The 11,435-nt window shown below is 45.5% G+C and overlaps 1 protein-coding gene across 2 annotated transcripts in view; it reads right to left on the reverse strand.

The window, feature by feature from the left end:
- Positions 1 to 6,487, reverse strand: part of DNAAF3 (dynein axonemal assembly factor 3) — a 49,684-nt gene extending 43,197 nt beyond the window's left edge. The window contains exons 1-2 of one of the 2 annotated variants that reach the window (XM_089652581.1): positions 6,404 to 6,487; positions 6,245 to 6,325 (exon numbers count right to left, since the gene is read on the reverse strand). In XM_089652581.1, coding sequence (XP_089508707.1) covers positions 6,245 to 6,320 — 76 coding nt within the window. In that variant the 5' untranslated portion in view covers positions 6,321 to 6,325; positions 6,404 to 6,487. The remainder of the gene's footprint in view (positions 1 to 6,244; positions 6,326 to 6,403) is intronic. The other variant, XM_089652582.1, reaches the window with a different exon arrangement.
- Positions 6,488 to 11,435: the final 4,948 nt, after the last annotated feature.

Consider the following 11,435-nt stretch of genomic DNA (forward strand, 5'->3'; position numbering starts at 1 on the left):
ACACTATCTGACTTCGCTAGTGGCACCAATACAGTGATCAGTGAAAATACTGTACTAATGGCAATGGCAGGGGGCAAAGGGTTAAATGTGGCAATCAAGGGGTTAAAATATCTATCCAATGTGTGTGGGTGCAGTGTGCTGCTTTTACTCACGTGTGATGTCTCTTCTCTCCCTGGAACAAAATGGTTCCAGGAAGAGAAGAACCAGCTAGATCCTATGCCTGTATTTACATCTTTCTTTCAATGGCTACAAGAAAGCCATTCAAAGCATTATATAGGCCTAATAAATCTGATGTTCGGAATAGTATTCACAAGCTAAATCTGATCACTCACACAAGGATTCGAATGAACAATCTGAGATTTATGGTACTCTTACCACTAGACGTCTTATTGAAGTCTAAATTTACTAAGACGCAATGATTGTTTGTCATAACAAATGTTATTTTCCACAAGCACTTTTATTGAGAGCTACAAATAATAGTCACACAAATAAATGATTGTTCTGGCAATGAATGCGCCTGTTAATGCTTAGTCAATCGCTCATTCCTTCCAGAGATCTCGGCACCACACTGCCAGGTGTGTCAAGTGCTCCTTCATACTAGGTAAGGTTTCTCCTGTATGGTCTCGTCATATGTTCTGCATCCCCATTTATGTCAATGGTCAGTGGCTCCACAGACAACCGCTGCTCCCAGTTTAACAGCTGTGCAGGTCCCTTAATGCAGACCGTGTGCATTTTGAGCCAATACCCACACAGCTGTCAAAATTGGGAGCAGCAGCCGTGTCCGTGCAACCACCGTGTCCCAATTGACATGAATGGGACTGCCTGCATCGGGATGCACAATGTAGGCAAACCCCTCCCTCACACTGATGTATGCCCCGTATTAAGGATTCCTAAGACCAGAGATTGGCATGGGATACGCTATGCAGGACCCCTGAAAGTGTTGAACAGCAGTGCGCCAATATCTTTGGAAGGAAACAGATTTGACAAGTCATCTGCTGGACAGGCAAGTATATAGACTCATGCACACATTTTGCATTGAGATGCACTGGGCAGCATTTTCCAACACAAAGAAACGCAGTACTTCCCCCCCCCCCCCCCTTTTAGCAGTGGGTTGCACCCCCTGCCACCCCGTGCTGTGATTGGATACAGCAGAAGTCAGTCAACAAGTTTCAGCCAATTTTGGCTGAAACCTGGTGATTAGCTGTATCCAATCACAAAGCGGAGTCCTGTGTTTACAAAAACACACAAAACAGCAATCTGGCTGTTTCTTCTCCCTGCAAAACAGAGAGGGGGGGGAAACACACCAACACCACACAGCCAAATCTGTTAGTAAGAGCAGCACACATTACACTTGTTAGACAGACTGTTAACCCCTTCCCTGTCAGCCTCGTTAATACAGTGTACAGTATTACATCTGACCAGAATGCCCGCCACCCTACCCTATGACATTCCCTGTGTAAGTCACTAATCACTGCCATTACCAGTATAGTGTCATAACGGCATACATTCCAGTATACATAGTATACCACATTTGTAAACGCAATATCTTTCACACAAACCAATATACACTTATTGGGCTTTTTTATTTTTTTTATTTTCGAATAACCAAAAGACACTTAACAGAATAAATTTTGGCCTAAATTTAAGGAGAAATTAGTTTTTTGTTTTTTTTTTATTGGATGTTTTATGACATTTAAAAAAAAAACCCAGGGGTGATCAAATACCACTCAAAAGTGTGACAAAAACTTGGTAAAAATAGTTTGCGAATAGTGTTGCATGACCGAGAAATTGACAAAGTAGCACAGGGCTGAATAGCAAAGTGATCCCCGTGCACGTACAGCTCAGCTTACAGCGGCCGGGCCAATCCCTCTGTGTGAGAATGACAGCCTCCCGTGCATGCACAAAAGTAACATCATCCCTCGCCATTTAAAGCGGAGCTCCACCCAAAAGGGGAAGTTCCGCTTTAAGGACTGCTCCCCCGCTCCCCATTAAGGATTGGAACCTTTGGGGGCGGGAGGAGTGTTTACCCGAATTTAACAGGTACCCGCTCCCACTTCCGGTCCGATTGCCTAGGTGATTGGAAGGTGTCCTACCTCCCTCCAGTCTGTTGGGACACGTGACAGGTCCCAGAAGACTACAGGACCATTCATGAAGTGCAGCGCTACTCACGCATGCGCAGTAGGTACCCGGCTGTGAAGCCGCAAGCAGTCACAGCCCAGCGACCACACTGAAGATGCCGGCATCCTGGAATACAGGACGGCCGGTGAAAGACTGCAGGGGACACACCACAGGACCGAGGGACAGGTAAGTGGCTGTTTTAAAATTCAGCAGCTACAGTTTTTGTAGCTGCTGACTTATTTTTTGAGAGGTGAGTGGAACTTCGCTTTAAATAACAGGGACAAAACCAGTACACAGAAGATGCTGGCTCTGGTGAGGGAGGAAACTAGAAGGAAAGGTGAGTATTTGCTGCCTTCAGTTCCACTTTAACATCCCTGTGTAACTCATACTTACTGTGCAAGTCATAATGCCGAGGCTCTGCCCACAGACTGGACTGGCATTCACCTTCTGCTAGAAGCCACAATTTCGAATCTCGGCCCTATACTATGCAATCTGATTGTACAATCGATGTAAAGTTTCCTTTGGGGCTTGTCTTGACTTGTGGCTGGAGGGCATAAAGTGGAACTTCACTGTCAATATTGACCATTTTACATCCTTATGCTGTAAGCATTAATAGGAAAGCATTTCATATTTACGGTTTTTAAACTTTTTTTTTTTTAGATTTCTTCAATTACGTCTTGGTTACCATGCCTAGGCAAATTATTTCATGCATCCAAGGAGTCTTCAGATGGGGAGAAGTTTTTCCAGCCATGCACACCCTCCTTTCTGCATGCCTGAGTTAAGTGCAGATGGATTCAAGGAAGTAAATGCTACACAAATCATCTGCCCTTACTCAAGATGGCCACAGCCAGAAATGCTAGAGGGCAGTTTTTGTTTTGTTTTTTAAGCGATTTCTCAGCAAAATAAAATGGACACATGGATGGATGAGGGAGTTTGCCTTAACCACTTGACCTCCAGAGGCTTTACCCCCCCCCCCCCCCCCTTTCTGACCAGGCCATTTTTTTGCGTTATTTTCACTGACAATTGTGTGGTCATGCAATGCTGCACCCAAATTAAATTTATGTCCTTTTTTCCCCCCCACAAATAGAGATTTCTTTTGGCGGCATTTGTTCACCTCTGCGGGTTTTATTTTTTACACTGTAAAACAAAAAAAAAAAAAAATCCCAATACGTGTAAACTACTGGTAATTGGTTTACATGAAAGTCAGTGTCTACAAATGGCAGTACATATACACTGGATTTTTTTTCTTCTTTTTAAATACACTCACTAGTAATGGCGACAATCAGCGACTTAAAGCGGGACTGCGGCAGGCATTCTGACACCGGAGGGAACTAACTGCCGCCGACATCCCCAGTGACACCAATACAGTGATTAGTGCTAATAAAAAACACTAACCCTGTACTAATAACACTGGGCAGGAAGGGGTTAACATCTGGGACAATCAAAGGGTTAACTGTGTGCATTTTACTGTGTAAGCACGCTGCTTTGTATTGTTCTACTATGCAGTGCAATACAAAGCAGCTTGCTGGTGCTGACAGGGGAGAGATCTGTTTGGTTTACATACAGACCTCTCCCCTGTCAGTGTTCCTCAGCAATCACCGGGTACCAGTGGGGAATCTCCAGCTGGGACCCAGTGATCGAAAGCTGAAGCCGCCAATGGTGGCATGAGTACGGTGGCATGTGCAGCCCTGCCGCCCTGAAGCAGTACTTCTGCTATAGGGCGGTCAAACATTAAAAACGAATTAGCATTTTTGGTCTGTGGTGCTCAGATGCAGTACAGTTCCACTGTAAAAATGCATGGCTGACCTATGTTTTTAGCACTCACTCAGCCCTGGTTCACACTAGAATCCACATGTGTATCGCACAGTGAGGTGCAATGTGAGCCCACTCATTTTGGAAGGGCTCAAATCGTACCAAAGACATGTAGGAACCTTTTTTTTTGGAGCCGCACTGGAAGCGGATCTCGTGGCTGTTTTTTACCATACAATCCAGTGCAGCCAATGCACTGCTTTTGCAATCTGCGTTTAAGGCGTTAACTTTGTATTGACAGGTGCAACACATCACAGACAATGCGATTGCGATGCATTGTGAGAAATGCGCAGGCATCATAGAGTTTCGGGCGGTGGCTGTGAGAATATGTTACATGTTCCAAGGTGAACTTATCCTTTAAAATTAAAATTCTCAAATGCAATTCTATGTGTATGGCCAGCATTAGCCTTAGAACTATGTAACATGAGGACAAAGCCTAATGCAGGCCATAGACGGGTCGAACATAGGCCGATTTTTCGAACGATAAATCGGTCTTTCGAAAAAAAAAAAAAAAAAAAAATCATCCGACTAAATCATAAAGTTCACCCCATATCTTCTGTCCCTTTCAGGTCACAGCTCATGCACAGATTTTTTATTGTTAAAACGATTGTCTGATTTGGCCATCATTGCCGGGAAAATCGGCCTCAAATTTCCCAACATAACCGATAGTCTGAAAGTGCAAAATACACGAAAAACGGCCGACGAACTAATCCACTAATGGTACGAAAATCGGCTGATTTTTCTTTTGGCCGAAAAATCGGACGGTTAACGACCCATCTATGGCCTGCACAAGCAGCCCTTCCATCTAGTATCACATTAGGTAGGCTCTTACACTTGGGCTACTTTCACACTGATCCACGGCAAAAAGCATGCGTTTTTAACTGAGATTGTAGGGCATTTTTTTTTTTTTTAATGAAAAATTGGCAGCACAGAGGCTAAATGGTTAGCACTTCCGCCTGGCAGTACTAGGGTCGTTCGTTCGAATCCCAACCACGGCACCACCTGCCTGGAGTTTGCATGTTCTCCCTGTTCCTGCATGGGTTTCCTCTGTATATAAAGACATGATGGTAGGTGAATTGGCTCCTGTCTAAATTGGCCCTAGTATGTGTATGTATGAATATGAGTAAGGCAGGCTATAGGCGGGCTGTTTATCGGTCGAATTTTCGGTCAACAAACGAAAAATTGGTCGGCCCCATTGCCGATGCTGTGGATTTTCCAGCATGACCGATAAAAATGAGGAGATCTGCGAAAAACGACCGACGGGCTGGCCCCACTAACGGCGTGATTATCGGACGATTTTTCGTGCGGACGAAAAGTCGGCCGATAAACGACCCCTCTATGGCCTGCATAAGGCTAGGTTCAAATCTGTGTGGATGGTGGTGCTGCTGCGGATCCACACAAAAATATGTGCAGCTGCACCACACGCACAGAGAAATGCGGACCCGTGGGCGGGTGCCATTAATTCTAATGGCATGCCGCCCGCACTGGAAAACACAACCGTACTGGGAACCGAGGTTCAGGGACTTCTTTTCTGCACGGGAGTCCATTCAAATGAATGGGCTCTATACAGGGGCGGACTGACCATTTGGAAACTCGGGCACTGCCCGAGGGCCCATGGTCAGTAGGGGGCCCCATGAGATGCCCCTGGTACCTTTCTCATAGGCTTTTTTTGAGTTTGGGCAAGGACACAGGGGCCCCATGATCCCCTATTGCCCGGGGGCCCCATGAGTGGTCAGTCTGCCCCTGCTCTAGTACCCACATAAAACTCGGCCCACATATATGTGAACCAGGGGTTAGGGACCTTAGATTGTACGTCCCTGGAGGGTTAGGGACTGATGTGAATGTACAATATATATGTAAAGCGCTGCGTAAATTGACGGCGCTATATAAGTACCTGAAATAAATAAAAAGGGAAAAGAAAAGAACATATGACTTAAACCACAACGCAGGTGAGTTATTGCCGTGTTTTTCATTGCTTTCAATAGAGAGGTGCATTTTTTTTTTTTTTTTAACTTTACCTTTTTTAACTTTAAAAATGCATCAAGCACTATTTCAAAAAAAAAAAAAAAAAAAAAAAATACACCAACAGATCAACGTGAAGAGTTTCATAGGAATACACAGTAAAGTGCTTATTTTTTTAATTCAAAAGCGGAAGAAAACAGAGAAGTGTGAAAGCAGCCTACTGAGAGCAGATCTATAGGAGATTGTCCAATCAGATTGTATGGTGTATGGTGAGCTCAGGAGCTTGGACTGTGCTCACCATTTACACACCCGGATATTTGGAATCAGAACTCATAGCTCAGTAAACTTCACTCACAATGCATCTGCAGGTCCAGGGCAGGACTGAAGCCCCATAGAGTCGGATAAACGTCTCCACTCCCTCCAGAAGCCATGGAGCCTGGAAAGCAACCTGGATTAGCACAGCTGCCATAGGCGCTCAGTGTCATACATACAGGAGGACAACACACATACTCACACTCAGTGTTCTGGGGGCTTCCAAACAGCACACAAGTACAATCCAACTACACCGCCTCAACCAATCGTTTAAATGACCAATTCATCCTCCTACGGCTCAGCCTAACAAGCACAGAGCCGTCCAATGAGAACGCATTATCTATGATTGACAGGGACAACGAGGAATAGGAGAAGCGGCTGTAAAGCAATAGGACCTAGCAAGCTAGATTGCGCGCCGTTAAGCTTTGGCATCGCCATGGTGACAGCAGGCTGCTGACTGTTTTGCTCCTGTTTCTATGGCAGTGAGAAAAGACTATAAGACGTCTGTGTTTATTAACCACTTGAGCTCCAGAGGATTTACCCCCCTTAATGACCAGGCCTTTTTTTGCTGTTTGCGCTGCACTAATTCAAATGATAATTGCGCAGTCATGCAATGCTGTACACAAACGAAGTTTACGTCCTTTTTTTCACACAAATAGAGCTTTCTTTTGGTGGTATTTGATCACCTGTGCGCTTTTTATTTTTTAAACAAAAAAAAACCACGAAAATTTTGAAAAAAAACCCAATATTTTCTACTTTCAGCTATCAAAAATATATCGTAAACTCAAAGTTAGTCATAAATTTAAGCCAAAATGTATTCTGCTACATGTTTTTGGTAAAAAAAAAAAATCCCGTGCATTAGCGGGAAAACTGGCGCTATCTAGGAGGGGCGCTAACACTATCGGAAGTCACCAGTGACACTAAAACAGTGATCAGTAAAAATCTGTTCACTATAATCAATGACACTGGTGACAGGGCAGTGAAGGGATCAACTCGGGGGGGGGGGGGGGGCGATCAAGGGGTTAGACAGGATTATTGGTGTATTAGCGGGCAATCTGGCGCTATCTGGGAGGGGCGCTAACACTATCGGAGGTCGCCAGCGACACCGATACAGTGATCAGTAAAAATCGGTTCACTGATCAGTGACACTGGTGACAGGACAGTGAAGGGGTTAACGGGGGGGGGGCGATCAAGGGGTTAAACGGGATTACTGGTGTACTGGCGGGCAAACTGGCGCTATCTGGGAGGGGCGCTAACACTATCGGAAGTCGCCAGCGATGCTGATACAGTGATCAGTAAAAATCGGTTCACTGATCAGTGACACTGGTGACAGGGCAGTGAAGGGGTTAACTGGGGGGGGGCGATCAAGGGGTTAAATGTGACCTAGAGTGTTCTACGGAATGTGTCCAGGCAGAGAAGAATGACATCATATCCTGCCCTGTGTAAATGTCAACACAGGACAGGATAGGACAGGGACCGATCATGTGATTTCAGCCAGAAATCACTGGCTGAAATCTAATGATTGATACCTCCTGGATCGAATCGTGTCACCCGCGGGTCGGCGGGAGTGTGGGCGCACGCCCCCTACCCGTGAATGTGTCGGGAGCGTGGAGCATGTTTTAAAAACGTGCTTTTGCGCTCCACTGCCGCCCTGCACACACACATATATATATATAATATAAAAATAGTGCAGCGCTGAAAATAATGACAAAATGACAAAAAAGTAGTCCACTAAAAGTCTATGTCATATAAACGTATCCAGTGTCAGATGTGGATTCAGAATAGGTGATCCGTGTGGAAATGGCTGGAAAACGCACTCACCAGAAGTAAGACACAAACGCAGTGTGTATATAAAGCTCATGGATCTTCAATCCAGAGGGAAGTAAAGCTGATCCGGTTACAGGAATGGTGGATCCCTCCTCCGCAGATGCAGCAACAGATCTTCCTTAACACGATTAGATGTAGAATTCCAAGACCAAGGTTCTGCAAGCAAAAGCTCCTCAAGGGAGTTTTAGGGAAGGACACCCATAGTGAAGTAGGTAATAAAAGGCAGCTTTATTCACAATAATGATATCCAATTCAAAGCAGGCAGGTATCATACAGATGTGTCAGCAAGACAACTAACCCTGGTACTTTGAGGTTCCATACCTCTGAAGATGTGCGTGCGCACGTAACGCGTAAGGAGGAGCCTGGACGTCGAGACGCTACGCCGCCGGTGCCACGTGGAGGCCCGGCGGCCACTATTCAAAGTACCAGGGTTAGTTGTCTTGCTGACACATCTGTATGATACCTGCCTGCTTTGAATTGGATATCATTATTGTGAATAAAGCTGCCTTTTATTACCTACTTCACTATGGGTGTCCTTCCCTAAAACTCCCTTGAGGAGCTTTTGCTTGCAGAACCTTGGTCTTGGAATTCTACATCTAATCGTGTTAAGGAAGATCTGTTGCTGCATCTGCGGAGGAGGGATCCACCATTCCTGTAACCGGATCAGCTTTACTTCCCTCTGGATTGAAGATCCATGAGCTTTATATACACACTGCGTTTATGTGTCTTACTTCTGGTGAGTGCGTTTTCCAGCCATTTCCACACGGATTACCTATTCTGAATCCACATCTGACACTGGATACGTTTATATGACAGACTTTTAGTGGACTACTTTTTTGTCATTTTGTCATTATTTTCAGCGCTGCACTATTTTTATGTTATTGCTTTTAAGTGTTATTGGTTGCTTAGAGTGCCTAGCCGCTTTCAGGATTAGCGCTCACTGCTGTTTCTTCCTATTCATATATATATATATATATATATATATATATATATATATATATATATATATATATATATATATATATATATATATATATATAGTGGCAGGGCGGCAAGCGGTTAATGACTCTGCATGGTATCATATCCTCACCGCACGTGCTCAACCTGGCCTTGTATAGCAAGGCTTAATAAACTGTCTCCTGCAGGTCCTCCAACATAGCCCTCCTCTCCCCATCCATCATCTGGCTCTCTGATTACAACCTCCTGAGCTCAGCCAATGAACGCCCGCAAACAGCTTAACCACTTCATTACCAGCCTGCCCTGTAGCCATGTTAAACCTAAAACTAAAAATGTATTATATTCAGGGGAAGACTGACAACTCATGGGGCCCCCGGGCAATAGGGGATCATGGGGCCCCTGTGTCCTTGCCCAAACTCAAAAAAGCCTATGAAAAAAGGTACCAGGGGCATCTCATGGGGCCCCCTACTGACCCCGGCCAGTGCCCGAGTTTCCAAATGGTCAGTCTGCCCCTGATTATATTGCAGCTTACTCATCATAAGATGTGATGGCTGCATTCGTTTTCTTTTTTAGGCGTTTCTCCCTCTGTTTTCACCTTGTGGTCTGGCCAGTAACACACGTCCTGTATTAGAATGCCCCAACTCTGGATGAAGGAGTACAGGGGGCACAGCAGACAGCAGTAATGTAAGTCTGTGCAGGTAGGGGAGGTAAATGTATTAGTGGATTTAAAGCGGAGCTCCACCCAAAAGGGAATGTTCAGCTTTAAGGACTGCTCCCCCGCTCCCCATTAAGAATTGGCACCTTTGGGGGGCGGGTACCCGAATTTGACAGGTATCCGCTCCCACTTCCGGTCTGATCGCCTAGGCAATCGGAAGCGGAAGGTGTCCTCCCTCCCTGTAGTCTTTTGGTTCACATGACAGATCCCAGAAGACTACAGGACCATTCATAAAGTGCAGCGCTACTCACGCATGCGCAGTGGGTACCTGGCTGTGAAGCTGCAACCAGTCACAGCCCAGTGCCCACACTGAAGATGCCGGCCTCCTGGAATACAGGACGGCCGGTGAAAGACTGCAGGGGACACACCACAGGACCGAGGGACAGGTAAGTGGCTGTTTTTTAAAATTCAGCAGCTACAGTTTTTGTAGCTGCTGACTTATTTTTTGACAGGAGAGTGGAACTCCGCTTTAAATAACAGGGACAAAACCAGTACACAGAAGATGCTGGCTCTGGTGAGGGAGGAAACTAGTGAAGGAAAGGTGAGTATTTGCTGCCTTCAGTTCCACTTTAACATCCCTGTGTAACTCATACTTACTGTGCAAGTCATAATGCCGAGGCTCTGCCCACAGACTGGACTGGCATTCACCTTCTGCTAGAAGCCACAATTTCGAATCTCGGCCCTATACTATGCAATCTGATTGTACAATCGATGTAAAGTTTCCTTTGGGGCTTGTCTTGACTTGTGGCTGGAGGGCATAAAGTGGAACTTCACTGTCAATATTGACCATTTTACATCCTTATGCTGTAAGCATTAATAGGAAAGCATTTCATATTTACGGTTTTTAAACTTTTTTTTTTTTTTTTTTTTAGATTTCTTCAATTACGTCTTGGTTACCATGCCTAGGCAAATTATTTCATGCATCCAAGGAGTCTTCCTTGGTTTACATGAAAGTCAGTGTCTACAAATGGCAGTACATATACACTGGATTTTTTTTCTTTTTTAACCGCTTGCCGCCCTGCCACTGTATATATACGTGTGCAGGGCGGCAGTGGAGCGCAGAAGCACGTTTTAAAACGTGCTCCACGCTCCCGACACATTCGCGGCTAGGGGGCGTGCGCGAGCGCTTCCGCCGACCCGCGGGCGACACGATTCGATCCAGGAGGCTGAAATCACATGATCGGTCCCTGTCCTATCCTGTGTTGACATTTACACAGGGCAGGATATGATGTCATTCTTCTCTGCCTGGACACATTCCGTTCCAGACAGAGAAGAAGATACAGTAAAAGTGAGTAAAACACTGCACAATTACAGTTAGAACACTCTAGGTCATATTTAACCCCCTGATCGCCCCCCCCCCCCAGTTAACCCCTTCACTGTCCTGTCACCAGTGTCACTGATCAGTGAAGCGATTTTTACTGATCACTGTATCAGTCGCTGGCGACTTCCGATAGAGTTAGCGCCCCTCCCAGATAGCGCCAGTTTGCCCGCTAATACACCAGTAGTCCCGTCTAACCCCTTGATCGCCCCCCCAGTTAACCCCTTCACTGCCCTGTCACCAGTGTCACTGATCAGTGAACCAATTTTTACTGATCACTGTATCAGTGTCGCTGGCGACTTCCGATAGTGTTAGCGCCCCTCCTAGATAGCGCCAGTTTGCCCGCTAATGCACTGGATTTTTTTTTACCAAAAACATGCAGCAGAATACATTTTGGCTTAAATTTATGACTAACTT

The sequence above is a fragment of the Staurois parvus genome, unplaced genomic scaffold, assembly GCF_062004578.1.
Source record: "Staurois parvus isolate SC_StPar_1 unplaced genomic scaffold, SC_StPar_1.0 ptg000686l, whole genome shotgun sequence".
In the NCBI taxonomy this organism is placed as follows: domain Eukaryota; kingdom Metazoa; phylum Chordata; class Amphibia; order Anura; family Ranidae; genus Staurois; species Staurois parvus.